Source organism: Mesocricetus auratus, unplaced genomic scaffold (genome assembly GCF_017639785.1).
Source record: "Mesocricetus auratus isolate SY011 unplaced genomic scaffold, BCM_Maur_2.0 Super-Scaffold_100006, whole genome shotgun sequence".
Taxonomy (NCBI): Eukaryota; Metazoa; Chordata; class Mammalia; order Rodentia; family Cricetidae; genus Mesocricetus; species Mesocricetus auratus.
In genome coordinates this window covers 74,599,852-74,618,277 of record NW_024429190.1, presented here as the reverse complement: position 1 = coordinate 74,618,277, position 18,426 = coordinate 74,599,852, and the positions used below count along the sequence as shown (strand labels likewise).

Below are 18,426 nucleotides of genomic sequence, written 5' to 3'. Positions count from 1 at the left end.
TGTTGATAATATTTTTTTAATGTAAATGGAACAATCTAGTAAAATTTTGCTAGAAATGAATGCATCTATTAGTTTTACTTTAGGAGAAATTTATAGATTGAACTTGTTTCTAGTTTTAATGAATTGAAATTATTTTTTGTATGTGTCTGGATAGCATAATTCCATCAGAGTCTGCTAGTCGGCCCAGAAAACCCTGCAATTGTACAAAGTCGCTGTGCTTGAAATTGTGAGTAGCTTATTATTCTTTGCTTATTTGATACACCTAGAAATGTTCTTAAAATTAAATGAAACTAGTTGGGCATGGTTGTACAAGCCACATAATCCTAGCACTTGAAAATGGACTTAGAAGGATCCTTAGCCTGAGCTACATGGTGAGTTGGAGGCCAGCCTGAGCTACATGGCTCCCTGTAGGTAGCTAGATGATAGATAGATAGATAGATAGATAGATAGATAGATAGATAGATAGATAGACAGACAGATAATTCAAAATACCTAACAGACACATTAAGTCTAAACAATTTAAGTAAACCTGAATGTGAATTGTTGAGCACACGCTGTAGCATAAAAACTATCTTTCCATTGACTTAAGGAAAATAATCTGGGTGTGGTGGCCCATACCTATGATCCTGTCACTGAAGAGATTGAGACAGGAGGACCAACAGGAGTTCAGGAATATCCTATACTGTCTATGATAGTGAGTTTGGGACATCTTACACCATACAGACCCTGCCTGTGAAGACAACAAGCAAAAACAGAAGAAAATAATTTTCCTCCATATACCAGTAGAAACTAGGGACCCAGCAACCTGAGATGTAGGATTATGTCTCATTATTAACACGTTTGCTCTTATTTATGGCCTTATGTGGTCCCCAAGCCTGAAAATACTGGTGGTTTTGCTTTTACAGTACACGGTTTCTCTGTGCAACTTTGGAACCTTTCCTGGAACTCACTCTGTAGACCAGGTTGGCTTTGAACTCACAGATATTCTTCTGCCACTGCCTCTCTAGTGCTGATATTAAAGGCGTTCGACACCACCTCTCAGCCTACTTGTAGTTTTAAAGTCATTGAAAGAGGGCTGGAGCACTGGCTCAGTAGTTAAGAGCACTAGTTGCTCTTGCTGAGGGACAGGGTTCAATTCCCAATACCCAATCATTGCTCACAATCACCTGTAACTTCAATCACAGGATCACACCCTCTTTTGAAATCCATGGGCACCAGGCACACATGCATGCAGACAATGCACTCATACACATAAAGTAAATTTAAAAAACAAGTTAATGGGACAGTTCATTTTCCCATTAGGATTAAACTGAAAGATTTGACATGAAGAATTTCAGTGAAAAGTACTGGTCCTCTTGGAGATTGGGATCCCAGGCAGCACTGTTTCAGTGTCTGGGAGTCTGTAGTGAGAGTAAACCAGTCCCCTCTCATCAGGATTTTGAAATAACTCACTTAAGGGCACATCAAGTCACAAAGCTCCTGGGTTGGCATCTCCTAGTTTGACTAAGTTTGTAATTCCAGGAGGTGGTGGCTCAGATTTTGAGCCCTCATGTGTGATTGACTATCTGTATGTGCTGCTGTTAACTCTGTGTTTTAGGAGCTCTGAGCACATTTATAAAATGTACTAGATTTATAGTGTACATTTATAGTGTGCTACATTTATCGGTGTAGAAGGTATATGTGTATAATCAGGTAATTGCTATTTTATTTAAACTGACTTAATCTTTTACTGATTTTTATCTTCAGGTACTGTGATTGCTTTGCAAATGGTGAGTTTTGCAACAACTGTAATTGTACCAATTGTTACAACAATTTGGAACATGAAAATGAAAGACAAAAAGCAATAAAGGTGATTCTTTTTTTTTTAATTTACAAAAATCTCCTTATGTTTAAAGAACTCAGTTGCTTTACAAAGATAAATACTAATTTTTTACCGTTGAAGTGTTTAAGTTGAATCTGTGATCTAACCTCAGTTGGTATCTGATTTGTTCCAAAAGGCATGCCTTGATAGGAATCCAGAAGCCTTTAAGCCGAAGATCGGGAAAGGAAAGGAGGGGGAGTCAGACCGGAGGCACAGCAAAGGGTGTAATTGCAAACGGTCAGGATGTCTTAAGAACTACTGTGAGTGCTATGAGGTAAGATGCTGGCAAGGGAAGATAATCTCGCCACCTTTGAAAACGTCACTTCACAATTGACAATCACTGTGCTGTTACAATTGAAAGTATGCAGCTAGTACAGGATCCTTGTTTGAGGCAAGCCAGGGACCCTCCAAGCAGGGCTTGAGAAGAGTGTTTCTCGGGCTCCTCATTCCCCATGGGGTTGTTTGCTTTTATTAGCTGAGCTACAAGTCTATGACTTAATAGTAATTGCGTGGAAGCATGTAAATCAGAACACTAGTCTTCTAATTTTTCACTTACAGTAGTAACATAGCCACAGAGCAACTAGGGCAGAGCTTCTAGGGAAGGCACAGCACTTCCCACCTAGCTCCATGGACTCTTTAGACTTGAGGAGGACTGCTCTGCAGGAGGGAGCACGTGAGATGCTGCAGTTGAGTCACTGGTGCTTGCTGTGAGCCCACTGAATCCTTTCTCCCTGCTTCCTTGACACTGGGCTAGCTGGTTTTGTTACTGATCGAGTGCAAAATCATCTGCATCTTACTTCAGACAAGGTCTTAAACTTGTTATTTTTTTATTTTCTTATTTTCCTTGTTTGTTTTTTGAGACAGCGTTTCTCTGTAGCTTTGGAGCCTGTCCTGGAACTTGCTCTATAGACCAGGCTGGTCTCACACTCATAGAGATCGCCTGCCTCTGCCTCCCAAGAGCTGGGACTAAAGGCGTGTGCCACCACTGCCTGGCATTATTTTTTATTTTCAAAGCTTAAACGTAACAATCTGCCAGTGCCCGATATTAACCCTTTGGGTTGAGTCATTCCTATATTCAGCTCTTCTATATTTTCACTCTTTGAAATGTCATTTTCAGAGGGGAATTCCCCTACCCCCAGTTTTGACAGAAAGCCTCTCCTTTCACTAGGCAAAGGAACACTACTAATGATGTGCTCTTCTTGGAAACTATCTCCTGCATTTCCATTACCTTCTCCCATATGAAACTAATCATATTAAGGTTTTGTGTGCCGTCTTCTTTGTGAATTTACTATTTATAAAAAATCGAGTGCTGGTGGATACAGCTCAGAGGCCAAGCACTTGCCCAGAGTTTACAAGCCCAGCTTGTACATACTTATCAAAAGATCAGCTTCTCTTAAAGTTGGAACTAATGTGTTAGCTCCATAGCAATAGAAGTGGAAAATATATAAACTTTTAAATTATGTGACTTCTTGAAATCCAGAATGCCAGTTTTTCAGCCAATGCTAGAATACTTTTTGCCTTTTTGTTGGAATAACTCATAAAACATTTGACTTGTGTTTGTAGCCAGTGTCATAGAAACTTGGAGTTTGGATATGAAAGGCATTGGAATGCATCTCCAGAAAAGGAGAAAACAGGCTTTGCTCTGTCAAAAGCTAAGTCAAAGGGCACTAAGTCAGTTTGTGTGTGGCACAGAGCAGCCAGGACCTCACACATATGTGAATGATCATTCGGTTGAGCTATTAACAGTCTATAGGGTAGTAGAAGTAGAAAAGATAGTGGGACGGTTAGAAAGTGGGAGATGCTATATTACTGCCTAACAACTGACTTGTCATTGTAAAACGCATTTACAAAAGGGAAAGGAATGAAAAGCCATGAATTGTGGTGGTTAATTGACCAGTTGCATTGACAATGTTTTCTAACAGTTGGAGGTTTTCGTTCTACCTTGAACAGGCAGTTGAATTGGCTTTTGATCCTGTTGGCGTACCTCTGGATAACACATTCAAGTTTATTTTGCCTATCCTCACCTATTATTTGATTATGTGTGGCTCTACACACTGTTTAAATGCTTCTGCCCTTTTTGTGTAACCACAACTCTGATTTGACTTCTGGGGAGGGTGAATTAGCAAAGCTAAGTAGATAACACAGTTTTCCCATTGCACAGTGGCTGCACCTGAATCTGCTCTGTTTCAACCAGTACTTGTGGGCACCGAAGTTACTGACTCATTTCTCAAGCAGTGGCCTGCTGGATCTGCCTCCTGCCACTGCCACCAAATGTAGTTTTTAACTAAATCTGTATTGTTCTATTTTTCAGTAAGACTCGGGAGTCAGAGGCTGGGGTGAAAACCTTCTAGCTCAGAGAGGTTGAGGAGCAACTAACTAACTGACCTTCCCTCTTCACTGGTGTCTCAGAGAGAATCCTAGTGCTCCACCAAACCAGAAAAGACTGGCACATTCAAAGTCCCTCCCTACCACTTCCTGTGTGTCTCTCTATCATCTTACAGACTCCCTCTGACTCTCTGTGATTACTTTCTATCAACTAGTTGCTGCCTTTACGTCTTTCCTTATCACATTGGAAACCCAGCATGGTGGTGCACACCTTAATACTCAGGAGGCAAAGGCAGGTAGATCTGTGGATTCAAGAACAGCTTGATGTACATAGTGAGTCCCAGGACACCCAGAGCTATGTAAGAGAGACCCTGTCTCAAAAATAATTAAAAAATATATTTGGGAAAATAGTAAAAAGTTATAGTGCCCATGTTGGTGGAAATATAGGCAAGCTGTAAAGAACACATTGTTGTTGAGGTGTGCAGTGTTAGGGCTGGAAAATCAATCAAACCATGTCACTTAAAATATACATATGCTTTGAACTCTAGTTCAGAGACATAGAAGTTGTATTTGGACACTACTTCCTCCAAAACAACAACAACAAAAGCCCATCCCTTTTTATTAGGGTAATGAATGACCCAGAAACAACAACAAAAGCCCATCACTTTTTATTAGGGTAATGAATGACCCAGAAAGCATGGCAAGTCATGCCAGGGATCCAGCTCTGCTGGGTGACTGAGAGCTGTGAAGCGTAAGGAAAGGAGGCGCTCCAAAGCCATCAGGTGATTTTGTAAAACAAGCTCATGCAGCATAGGCTGGCCTTGAACCACTAATCTTCCTACTTCTGTTTTCCAAGTGCTGGGATTATAGATGTGGCCATCATACCTAGCTTCAGTCTGTGTTTTCATGAAAACATACTTTCAATTTGTACATATGAGAACATACTGGCATATGGATTTGATTATTGAAGGACTTGGTAATCTGGTTCAGTGAAGGAGGAGAAAGCAATGCTTGAAATCCCCTTTTCCCTTTGTCCTTCCGAGATAAGACTCACACTTGTAGCCTAAGCTGGCTTCAAATTCTTGACAGTCAGTCTTTCTACCTCATCTGACCAAGCTCAGGCATGAAATCCCTTTAGTGTGAAATTGTGAGTTTGTCTGTGTTAATGGTGATTTGATTGGGGTTGGGTTCTTAGTGACCTTTTTAAAATATGTTCATGTTTTATTTATATCCGTTCTGAACTGAAGGTTAGTTCTCTGTGGGTGAGACTCTGAAGTCAGACTGGGAGCTGAAAGGCCTGGTAAAGCACTGTCCTCAAGTACTCCTCACTCCACCCACAGGCACAGCCTCTGGACCTGCAGAGTGTGCTTCCGTTCACGCTTACCTTGGATGACAAGATAATGCTATTACTTTTCTGTTGTGGAACCTACTTACAGTCATATTTTCTGTTTTTGATTTGGAAACTTCCCTTTTGTAAATCTTTCAGGCAAAAATAATGTGTTCCTCCATCTGCAAATGCATTGGCTGTAAGAATTTTGAAGAAAGCCCAGAGCGGAAGACCTTAATGCACTTAGCAGACGCAGCTGAAGTGCGGGTCCAGCAGCAGACAGCAGCCAAGACCAAGCTGTCCTCTCAGATCTCAGACTTGCTGACAAGGCCAGCCCCAGCTCTCAACAGTGGAGGAGGAAAGTGAGTCAATTCTTTGCAAACCCTTTTTGTCTGCGCCTCAGACGTTCATTTTTAGTAAGGCTTCTTTTTAGGGAGACAAGGTTAAATCCAGACTCTCTGCTGTTGCCAACCTGAATTTTCCATTTTCCCTCCACCTTACTTACCTTTTAAGTGAGTTGAAGAAAAACCACTGTCAGATTCTGTGCTGTTCTATAACACACAGAAGTCCTTTAGTTTGCTGTGGCTATTAATGGGATTTCTGTCTGTTAGCTTGGGTAAGTGTTACTGTGAGAAACTCTTGAGAAAACCTGGGTTTACTGTGCTTTCAGTGGTGCCCCTCATCTCCTTAGTGCTCTTGGCTATGACTGGTCCTGTTGGTGGGCTCCACAGAGAAACCCTGTCTTGAAAAAACAAATCAGTAAATAAAACCAGATTAATTAATTAGATAAAAATAAACAAAGGTGTTATATCTAAAGAATTACATATAAAATATATAAAGGTATTATATATAAATACATAGCATAATTACCTGAAAGGAATATATGCCTACAAAAGTAGGTAGCCGGTGTTTTCTGAGTTACTTCTTAGTCTGGAAAAGCACTCTCCGTCACATGTCTCAGTTCTCTGGGAACTGCACGAAGCATTTGCCAGTATTTTTCAAGGTCTGCTGTTAACACAGTAATTTGGACTTGGATTTATTTATATTAGACAGTATATTATAGATTAATTTGAGAAATTATTAACAGACTAAACCTTGCAAATGATCTATTACAGCGGTTCTCAACAAGTATGTAGTGCCTCCTTTGAGTGTTGAATGACTTTTTTCACAGGGGTCACGTAATCCTGGATATCAGATATCTACATTACAATTAATTCATAACAGAAGCAAAATTATAGTTGCCAAGTAGTAACAAAAATAATGTTATGGTTGGGGGTCACCACAGCATGAGGAACTATGTTAAAGGGTCATAGCATTAGGAAGATTGAGAACCACTGACTTACAGGGTGTTCTTAGTCCTTAAATTGTTAGTTGCCTGAGTTAATCTCTCTCAGGCTTTGAAACTACTTAGCTACACTGTAGGACCTTCCTAGAACATGTTTCCTTTGTTATTTGTTGTGGTGGAATAAGGTGGGGATTTGGAGGGTTTTTGTTATTGTTGTTTGGTTTTTGGTTTTTGTTTGTTTGTTTGTTTTTTGAGACAAGGTCTCTACATAGCCATGACAGTCTTGGAACTCACTAGACCAGGCTGGCCTTAAACTCAAAGAAATCTGCCTGCCTCTGCCTTCCGAGTGCTGGGATTTAAGGTGTGTGCCACACACTCAGGCTTTTGTTTGTTCTTTTTAACAACTCATATGAGGGAGTGTGGTAGAACTTTGTTTTCAGTAGTTCTTTTGGTTGCCAGTAGTGTTCATGGAATTCCTCTGTGTGTCAGGAAAGAGACCATCAAACCAGGACAGCACTCATAGTGCATTTTGCACACTGGGGAGATTTGTGTAAAAGAACACACAGTATAGGTCTAGAATTACAGATTTTATTGAGTCAGATAATATTGTCTGGGAAGTAAATCATGTGTTTTATGTTAAATGTATTTCCTGATAAATATTTTTAGATGTGCTTACTGAGACCAAACTTGTGTCTTAGAGCTCGTGAGGCTGTGTGTGACTCAAACTGACGTTTCTTACACTGGTGCAGCACGAAGGTACCAGTAGAATCTCAGGTCAACTCCATGATTACCTGTGTTTCTCTCTCAAACATATTTCAGATTGCCATTTACGTTTGTAACTAAGGAAGTAGCTGAAGCCACGTGTAACTGCCTCCTTGCCCAAGCAGAGCAGGCAGACAAGAAGGGGAAGTCAAAGGCAGCGGCAGAGCGGATGATACTTGAGGAGTTTGGACGGTGTCTGATGAGCGTCATCAACTCTGCAGGGAAAGCAAAAAGTGACCCTTGTGCCATGCACTGCTAACTCCTTCACAAAAGCTGCACGTGGACTGTACAGAAAACTTAAGGTGCCAGGACACTTGATTTTCTAGAAGATAGTTTAACAATTACTGTATTTTAATTCAGCCCTTGTTTCAGAGACCTGAAACTATAATATTGAATGAGAAGAATTTTTAATTGAAGAAATTAGTACATTTTAAATCTTAGTTAATTCTGCCTATGTCCCTTCCAAATTTTTTCTTTAAATAGTTTTCCTTTATTGTATTACATATTTTTTTAATTTGCTTGGGTTTCTTAAGAATTAGATGTTCTGTCCTTCTGATTCCATTGACAAAGTACATTCATAAATTATTGTAATATCATTTATAATGTATGGTGTTGTATGACTTTGTTCAGTAGAAAAAGCCAAAGCAGCTACCCATTCTTTGGCTCCAGACCCAGAGCATTCACAGGTAGAATGTCCACATACCCAGATTCTTAATGAAACATACAACATTTTCTCTAGAAAAACACCATCCTTTTAAAGAAAAATCAGCTTTTTTGGGTGGATTCTGGAATACTATCTGTTGTCTTTGGGAAATCAGAAGGGGAAATAATCCCAATCACACTTTTCAGATATGCAAGTTGTATTTTCTTTAAAGAAAACAAAATATGAAGGGACAGATGGGTCTCTGTGATGAGGAATGGCTAACATGTTCTGGGATGTCTTCATTTTCTTTGAAGGAGGTGGTATGTTTTACAATAATTGTCAAAGTCATTGTGGATAAGTACTAAAATGAGAGATCGTGTGAACTGAAGTAAACATTTTATGCCAAGATAATGTAGGACTCATAAGCATCAAGTACAAAATTTGACTTGGATGGAGAAGCAAGGATACAAAGCTGTGAGATTATGTTGGAGTTTTTACCCACACAGTTCTCTGTGTCTAGACTTTTGGAACTAAGTCTGAATCAATGTGTGTGAACTGATTTACTGAACGGGCTCCTAGCAGCTTTCACAACTGTTATGAACTATCTTCTTAGAAAGGCAGCTTAACTCAGCAATGTTTTAGCCAGTGATTTGGTAGGTTGAAGTATGTGTGTTCTCATAACTGCACAAATAACCTAAATCATTTTCAGTAATTAAAAACTGTATGCTCGTAGGAGCCTGTTGTAATAGAACCCTTGAGCTTATAACAAGGGAAAACTATGTTGGGATTGAGGCATTTTGTAAGGTACCTAATCCTCAGTAACTATTAACATATGCTTATTACCCTCCAACAAGGATTCTATAGTTGTATGTAATAAGTGTGTATATATGTTCATATGAACATGAAAGATATAGGCAATAGAAATTAATGCAAAGAGGATTCCGTTATTCATTAAAGTATCCTCTTTTTAAAATGTGGATTTATAAATTATAGTGCAGTAACTTTAAATGTAGATAGTGCAGACATTCTTAGCACCTCAGTCTAGTGTGTCAAAGTAAACTTTGTATAAATGTAAATTAGTCTAAAAGGACAAAATAATATTCATCAAGTTATTTTTCAGGAAACTGCAATAAGTTTTTGGTCTAAACCTAAACTTTGTTCATTTTGTATATATTATGTGTTAATTCTAATTGCACCATTGTGATGTGTATTTATATACAGTGTGCACAAAATGTTTGTGAATTTTTGATTATAATTGTAGATTATGTATGATGGCATTGCTTACGAATGTTTTGCTTGTAAAAATTTGAAGGTGCAATCAAATGCTACTAGTTTTGATTTTTCAGAAGCTCTCTGAAGTATCAAGCCCTCCCTCCCCATCTGGTACTCACTAAACAACCTTTTGTATTAGGCATTTGCATCAAATCGCTGAACAAAGTTAATAGTCACATTAACTCATCAATTTTAAAAGATTATTTGGGGAGGGTTCGGTACATAATTTTTAAGCCCTATTTACATCCCAAAGTAGAAAGATTATATTACTAGAGCTATTCAAAAAGTTCACTTTTCTATATTGTAAAAACAGGGCAGAAGAATAAATCATACAGAAAATAAACATTTATACTATTCTGTAAGAAAAAAAAGGTTTTGCATTTTTTCTTTAGTTCAATAATACCAGTTTTATCCATTTACCATGCAACAAGACTTTTTAGTTACCTGATTTTCAAGCACGTTTGAAGTTACTTCTGAAAAAACTTGAAAGCTCTCATCTTTGCACAGCTCATTAGCATGGATTGCATTGAAATGAGAATATGTCTGCTTTTTCACTTCTATGGCAGAAATGCTGTCTACTCTCTTAGATGCATGATGCTGTCATGACCGCCTTCATTAGTTCTTGTGGCTCTGAAGCAGTGAAAGCAGCCTGTAGACCTTATATTTGAGATGGACACTTGGTGTACTAAAGTAAGCAGGGCACTGCTCCAGGGAGGAAGACGGGCTGGCTTAGCATCCCCATTCTTTTGATACTTCATAATTGGCATTTTGCAATCTTATGTAAAATGTGAATAAAAATAGCTTCAGAAAGTTTTTCTATTTTTGCTCTGTAATGCTGATTAGAAAAGGAATACTCGTCACATCATTGAAGCTTACCTAGGTTCTTCAGCTCTGCCTGGTTAAGTATTCTGGTTTGTTGTATTGTGGGTGATGAATTCTGGGCCTTGGTTAGGCCAAGCAAGCACTGTATCACTGGACTGTACCCATAGCCCAATCTTAAGCACCTTATGTAGTGTTTCTGGAGGATCTATCTACTCAAAGCCCCAAAGCCAACCAATGAGAGATTTTACTATTGAAGTCCTTCCTGTTGTTGTTGTTATTATTATTAATTAGTTTGATTCTGTCAGGGATTGAATTTAGGGCCTCATGCATGTTGGTCAAGTGTTCTGCTACTGAACTACACCCCCCCCCCCCGTTGTGAAGCTTATTTTCTATTTATTATATAAATTATTTAAGCTTACCTCCTAGTTCTTATAGTTTCTTTAATACTTTATCTGTAGATCAGATGTAAGGGTTTTTTGTGTTTATTTGGTTTTGGGTTTCCTCTCTCCCATCCTCCCTCCTTTATTTTTTTGACATTCTCTCCTTCTTTAACCTAGGCTGGCCTCAAATTCATGATTGTCCTCCTGCCTCAGCTTTCCAGGGTGCTGGGAGGAATTACAGATGTAAGTCGCTCACCTGGCTTTTGTTTGGTTGGTTTGGTATTTTTGAGGCATTGTCTTGTGTAGCTCAGGCAGGCTCCTGTAAGTACGGGTTATTATGCTGAACCCCTGGTCCTCCTCACACTCAGTGTGTTGTGTGGGTTGCTTGTTTGTTTGTTTGCAAAGGTTTATTTTTAATTGTGTATATATGAGCTCCTAGCCACTGAATGAGCTCTCGGCCCCTAGCTGTGTGTGGCTTTGTTTTTCAAGTGGTTTTTAGAGTCTTGATTGAATACAGGGTGGTCCACATGCTAAACAAGCATTCTACCATCTGAGGTAGGCTCCAAGATCTAGCCATGTGATTTTCTTTTTTGAGACATGGTCTCACTGTGTACACCTTGCTCACCTGCAGACAGCTCAACTATGTAGACCTCTGCCTGCTTCTGCCCCTGCAATTTTGAGGATTAAAAATGTGTACCACCATGCTGGCCAAGGCTTTTTAAAAAGATCAAATATTACTTAAATGATAAATTTTTGTGGCAGCATTTAAGGCATTGTTAACTGTTAAGTATTTAAGTATTCAAGGTATTATTATAAAATCATTTTGACTTTTGTAATTCTGTAATAAGCAAATAAAAACTGACAGTACATAAAAAGAAAACATACCAGGAATAAAAGGGTGAGCCAATATTTTTTAATCAATGCAACTCACTGGATTACTATATATAAAAATGACCATAGTATTCTATAAGTTGCAGGAAGTGATGGCGAATATAGAAGGATTCTGCCAGGCAGTGTTGGCGCACGCCTTTAATCCCAGCACTTCAGAGGCAGAGGCAAGTGGATCTCTGTGAGTTCCAGGCCAACCTGGTCTACAGAGCAAGTTTCAAGATAGCCTCCAAAGCTGTCCTGTCTTGAAAGAGAAACCCTGTCTTGAAAAACAAACAAAAAAGAGTGTTATGGCATATGAATTATATTTCATAAAATTTTGGACATAAATGCAGGAAAAAGAAAATTCAGCACCCATTTATAATAGAAACACCTCTTAAGCAAACTAAGAATAACTAGATAAAGACCGCTGACAGAATGCCACAGTCATGGTGAAGTCAAGGTGTTTTCTCTGTGCGACTGGAAACAAGGCATTACTATTCATTACTTATTTATTAATAAGGCAGTGGGAGAAACAGGCCCACAGACTGGAAATGAGTAAAAAGCCTGTGGTTAGAGTTTGTGTTTGCCTGCACAGGAAAAATATAAAAGAATTTAATGAAAGCTATTGCTGAGTTTGGCAAGTATGCAAGAGACAATTGTACTTCTACATACTAGAAGTAAGCATTTAGATGTGGAAGTTTTAGCCAGGTGATAGTGGTGTACACTTTTAATCTCAGCACTTGGGAGGCAGAAGCAGGTGGATTTCTGTGAGTTCCAGACCAGCCTGACTTACAGATTGAGTTCTAGGACAACCAGAGCTACACAGAGAAACTCTGTCTTGAAACAAGAAAGAAAGAAAGAAAGAAAGAAAGAAAGAAAGAAAGAAAGAAAGAAAGGAAGGAGAGAGAGAGGAAGAAAAAAAGTTTTTAAATTACCATTTATAATAACACAAAAATATGAACTATGTATGTTTGTTCAATACAGTCTATATGCTAACAATTAGAAAACATTGATTTTTTTAAAGAAAAGATATGCCATACCTTATATTATAAAATTTAGTGTTACGCCAGTTCTCCTCAAATTTGTCTATAGATTGAGTGATACTCTGATCAAACTCCTTGCGGGATTCAGCTAGTAGATGGAAAGAAAAAAAAAAACCAGATGTATAAAGAGGCAGTAGGAGGACTCATACCTGATTTCAAAACTGATATACAGCTGCAGCAGTTAGGGCTGGCTTTGGTGATATACAGCTGCAGTGCTTATGGCTGGCTTTGGTGGAAGGACACACTAGGAAATGGTAGAACATAGTGGCCATGTTTATGCCAGTGTTTGAGAGCACAGTAAGTTCCATGTGGAAAGCAGTCTAAAATGATTAGTACTAGGATATATGCTCTTTAAAACACCCATATCAACCCACTATTCACATCTAAGTTACCCAAAAGTGGATTGTAACTGTGTGAGTTTGCCTTTATTGCCATAAAACACCTACCAAAAGCAACTTGGGGAGGAAGGGCTTTATTTCAACTTGCATCTCTAGGCAACAGCAGTCTCCACGAAGCGGGAAGTGAAACAGGGCAAGGAGGAAAGCTGGCTTACTCCCCACACTTGTGGGTCAGCCACCCTTCTTAGATCTGCAGGACTACCTGTCTAGGATCATTCCACCCAGAGTAGGCTGGGCCCTCCCACACCAATCGTCAACCAAGAAAATGCCCCCAGATACTTGTCTACAGGCCAATCTGATGGATGTGCTCTCATTTGAGGCTCTCCCTTCCCAGATGACTCCAGCTGTGTCCAACTGACAAAAGCAAATGAAGCACAGTAGCTTAAATGCAAAACCTGAAGAATAAATAATAAGAAAAATCCCTGGTACCCTGAAATGAGAAAGGATTTCTTAGTTTGAAAATGTTAGAGTTTTGTTTTGTTTTTTTGAGACAGAATCTAATGTTGGCGGTGCTGGCTTGGAGCACACTATGTGGATGAGCGTGACTGTGAACTTGAGTGTGTATGTGAACATGTAGAGGTCAGAAGACAATGTGGGGGAAGCTGGCCTTCTCCTTCCACAGTGTGGGCTCCAGGGATTGAACTCAGGTTGTCAGCTTGAGGGCAAATGCCCTTGAGTCATCTCACCAACTGCTGCCTTGAATTTCTTATTCTCTTGCCCCCACCTCCCAAGTGCTAAGATTCGAGGTGTGTATCACTATGGCCATTTTTTCACATAAAAATCATTATGTGTAGCTGTATGGAGGTCACAGGACTTGGTTCTGTCCTTCTACTCTGTGTGTCTCAGGGATTGAGCTCAGGTCATCAACCTTGGCAGCAAGTGCCTTTACTTGATTTTGGGGATCAGACCTAGGGCTCTGTGCACTCAGCAAGCACTGCACAAACTCCACTACATCCCTAGGCCTCACAAAAATTTTATACCCTTTCAAATGACATTTTCATGAAAATAGAAAGCCAAAATTTTAAAGATTATAAAACACATGAAATTTCATGTATATCTAGAATATATAATGTTCAATAAGAAAACAGCCTTGTAAAATGTGACTGAAAGATTGAGCAGATATTGCACCCAAAGTGCTGGATGTTAGACACAGGAGGAAAGCTGTCAGCATCATTAACCATTAGGAAATAAAAATGAATGCACACGACAGATTGCTGTAGGGCCCAGCCCATAATCCCAGCACTTGCAAGGCGGAACACATGTTGATGGCCATGAACTTTGGGCTACCTCGTTTACATAGATATTTCTGTGACAGCCAGGGCTGCATGCACACCAAGACTTAAAAGAGGGGAGGAATGGGGGGGTAGTGCCATCACTGCAGCTGACACCTATAATCTCAGAATTTGGAATGTGGAGATAGGAAGATCATGAGTTCAAGGTTAGCCTGGGCCACATGAGTCGCCATTTCAAAATAAAAGAGAATTAAAAAGAATAAGAATCTTGACCTGGCAGTGGTGGCACCTTTGATCTCAGCCTTCGGGATGCAGAGGCTCATGGATCTCTGTGAGTTCGAGACCAACCTGGTCTACAGGGTGAGTTCCAGGACAGCGTCCAAAGCTACAGAGAAACCCTGTCTCGAAAAACAAAACAAAACAAAACAAAAAGAATATGTCTGAGCCATTTATCTTTAATCCTAGCCGTTGGGAGGCAGAGATGGGTGGATCTCTGTGCCTTCAAGGTCAGCCTGGTCTACATAGAGAAAGGACAGCTAGAGCTACATAGAGAGACCCTGATCCAAACAGACAAGCAAAAATATGACTAGATTATGAGCTTTATTTTGGGTAGTATTTTGCTTTTCATTGTTTACTTTTTTGAAACTATACAATTCTGAATCATTTGTGATATAATCACTATGGGATTTGTGTTAGGCTACATATTAAACTAACATTATACTTCTGTTTAAAAAAGAAATCAAAAAAGAAATCTCATTGGTCACTGCACACCCAATAAATACTTAAGCCAGAATACAGGCTAACTAACTAATGGAAATTGAATAGTGGAAACTTTGTACATTGCTGGTTCAAATGCAGAATAAGTATGGTCATGACAAAACATGTTGACAGTTACAAATCCAGTGTGGCCTGACCCATTACATTGGCACAGCCTATTTTCATCCTTCCATGATTAGTTTTGCTTTCGTAATTTGTGGTTGGTAACTTTTGTCGTTGAGTTTGGTTTTTCCAGACAGGTTTCTCTGTGTAGCCCTGGATGTCCTGGAACTCTCTCTGTGGACCAGGCTGGCCTTGAACTCACTGAGATGCTCCTGCCTCTGCCTCCCAAGTGCTGGGATCAAAGGTGTGTATCACCACCACCTGGCATAATTAAAATTCTTAACTATTTAAAAGAAAAGCGAACTTTAACAGTTGAGGGGGTACTGTGAAAAATCTTAAACCAGTCTGCTGAGAACACTAACATTGCTACTGACTTAGCAAATACCCAAATTACTTGGTATTACCAAACTTGAACATCTGTAGTTCAAGAAAGAAAACTAGTGTTTTCGTGTCAAAAACTTGTAATTCTTTTTTTTTGTTTGTTTTTTGAGACAGGGTTTCTCGGTATTGTTTTGGAGGCAGTGCTGGAACTCGCTCTATAGACCAGGCTGGCCTTGAACTCAGAGATCCACCTGCCTCTGCCTCCCGAGTGCTGGGATTACAGGTGTGTGGCATATGCCCCTTTCAAGGGATAGCAAACTAGTTTTAGTTCTGATATTTAGGATACTGATTTCCAGATCCATTAGCAACTTTACAGAGTGATTGGTGGCACACATTTCTCCATCACAGATGCCCATTCCAATTTATAAAAGATAAATATGCCAAAGCTCATGGTATGTTTATAAATTTGGTGTGTGTGCTACATGGCACATGTACTTGCTCAGAAGATAATATCCAAGAGCCATTTTTTTTCTTGATCCAACTCAGATCATCGGTCATGTGTTGTGTTTGGCATGCCATGTGCATATGTTCATTTGCACACGTGTGGGTGAGTGCACATGCATATGTGACTGCTTGTGTGTGGAGAACCAGAGTTGACAGAGGCTATCTTCCTTGGTTGCTCTACACTTCCTGAATCAGAGTCTTGATGAACCCAGAGTTTGCTAATGTAGCTAGCCAACTAGCCCTGGGGATTCCCTGGCCCTCTCTGTGCTGGGACTATAGGTGGCTGCCACTCTGCCCAGTTGGTAGGTAAGTTCTGGGGACCTGAACTCCAGGCCTTATCCTTTGCAGGGTCACTGAGCCATCATTCAGCTGACTCCTCACTTCTTAGCTGTCATTAACACGCTACAATCTTTCTGTTTGGTAGCTGGTCAGAAATTCATAGGCTTGGAGGCCACAATTAGTAACAAGTAAAACCATGAATTGAAATTGCAGGGCTCCAGTGACCATCCACACTGCTGTGAGGAAACACCATGAACTAAGAAAGTTGGGAGGAAAGCGTTTATTTGGCTTACACTTCCACATGGTGGTCCATCACTGGAAGAAGTCAGGACAGGAACTCAAAGCAGGAACCTGAAGGCAGGGACTAATGCAGAGGCCATGGAGGATGCTTACTGGCTTGTTCTCCATGGCGTGGTCAGCCTGCTTTTTATAGAAACCAGGACCACCAGTGCATTGATAGCTCACCCACAATGGGCTGGGCCCCCTCATGTCAATCACAAATTAAGATGATGGCCTACAGACTTGCCTGCAGACAGGTCTTCTGGAGGCATTTCTCAGTTGAGGCTCCCTCCTCTCTAATTCTAGCTTGTGTCAAGTTGCCATAAACTAACCAGCACTCATGGTCTATCTACATATCCCTGGATGTCTTGGAACTCACTGTGTAGACCAAGCTGGCCTTGCATTTATTTGAAGATCCACCTGCCTCCACCTCTTGTGTGCTGGGACTAAAAAAAAAGCATGTGCCACCATGCCTTGTGTGTTCCTTGTCCCCACCCTTTTTAATGTTACTCCGAATGGGCCTGTCAGTCACCTGAGCAGGAACAAAAATAACCTATCTGTTGTAGAGACTTTCGTGATTTAATGTGTTCCTAAAAATGTAGGTTGCCACAATAACCAAAGTGGGTATGAGGATATGATAACATAATTTATAACCTCCTGGGTTATTTTGGATCTTGGTAAGTTGAAGCTAGTGTTGATTTTACACAAAAGCCAGGAGATAGTTTATGGCACATAAAGGAAAGAAATATATGCAGTTTGTCAAGAAAATACAGGGTAATTAGAAATGCTCCAATAATGGTACAAACATGTAATTCCAACACTCAGGAGGCTGAAACGTGGATCCAGTTTTTTAGAATGCCAGCTAGTGGTGGTACACACCTTTGATCCCAGCATTTGGGAGGCAGGAGACAGGCGGACCTCTGTGAGTTCAAGGCCAACCTTGAACAGAGTTCCAGGACAGTGAGGGCTACACAGAGAAACCCTGTCTGGAAAAAACGAACACACAAAAGGCCAGCTTGAGATACAAGAGACCTTGTGTCAACAATAACAGCAACAAACATCAAAATCAATCAAACTGAAGTCCCAAAGGGGGGAAAAACAGCCCCACCTGTCTTAGAGATGCCACAAGGCTGAGTGAATTTCCAAGATTGTAGAGATGGAAAGTTATGGGTCCGGAGCCAAATTAACTTGCGCTATCTTGAGTACAAGCCAAGAAAGCTACTTCCCAAAGCAGCACACAGATCTGGTCTAACACACACGTCTCCTGAGTAGCTTGGAGAAGCTCGAGATGTTGGGGGGCTGGGGGGGGCAAAATCAAGAGGGAAATGTTAAGAAAAAAAAAGCTAAAATTTGATACTTGATAGTCGTGTTTGTTGTCATTTGGCAAAATCTAGAATCATCCTAGACGATGGGCCCGAGTATGTCTGTGAGGGATTACAGTGACCCGCAAGACGCCCCTGCAGTGGGAAGAGAATCCTGAACAGTATAAACACGGCGACAATGAGCTGAACACATTAAAAACGTGGTGGTGTGTGCAATCCCAGTGCTGGCAGGCAGGAAAAGTGGAACTTGAGGGCTTTCTTGTCTGCCGCTTAGCCTAATTGGTTGGTCATCATTGAGACTCAGAAAAAAAACCAAGGTAGCTTGCTCCTGGGGAGTGACAGCTGAGGCTATTAACCCCTGGCCTCCGCAGGGAGCTGCCACACCTGTGCTCACACGCACCTCCACATCCACAGGTACACACGAAGACTGAAGTCAAAGCAGCCGTTATGGCCGGTGGCAAGCTTCCAGTTATCCACTTGGAAAACCACGCCCAATGAAACTCGCATCGCATGAGTATTTGTTATCCAACCAATTCTGACATCGTAGTGAGACAAAATGCGTCCACGTTTCGGACATAGTTTCGCTCTGGGAAGGATGATGCGGGAAGGTTTGAGGCCAGCT

At 40.4% G+C, this 18,426-nt stretch overlaps 1 protein-coding gene and 1 long non-coding RNA gene across 8 annotated transcripts in view; one reads left to right on the top strand and one right to left on the bottom strand.

Moving 5' to 3' along the window:
- Lin54 (lin-54 DREAM MuvB core complex component) overlaps positions 1 to 10,285 on the top strand; it is a 63,568-nt gene extending 53,283 nt beyond the window's left edge. For all 6 annotated transcript variants that reach the window (XM_040747505.1, XM_040747503.1, XM_040747504.1 and 3 more), the window contains exons 9-13: positions 155 to 226; positions 1,747 to 1,849; positions 1,998 to 2,135; positions 5,673 to 5,875; positions 7,618 to 10,285. In XM_040747505.1, coding sequence (XP_040603439.1) covers positions 155 to 226; positions 1,747 to 1,849; positions 1,998 to 2,135; positions 5,673 to 5,875; positions 7,618 to 7,819 — 718 coding nt within the window. In that variant the 3' untranslated portion in view covers positions 7,820 to 10,285. The remainder of the gene's footprint in view (positions 1 to 154; positions 227 to 1,746; positions 1,850 to 1,997; positions 2,136 to 5,672; positions 5,876 to 7,617) is intronic.
- LOC121140894 lies at positions 4,839 to 18,025 on the bottom strand. Of its 2 annotated transcripts, none has more exons than XR_005877844.1 (4): positions 17,591 to 18,025; positions 12,588 to 12,678; positions 6,384 to 6,521; positions 4,839 to 6,255 (listed from the first exon to the last, which is right to left on the bottom strand). It is a non-coding gene; the product is annotated as an uncharacterized LOC121140894 (long non-coding RNA). The 2 variants fall into 2 exon arrangements; XR_005877845.1 differs by having other exon boundaries at positions 6,384 to 6,518.
- Between the last annotated feature and the right edge of the window lie 401 nt (positions 18,026 to 18,426).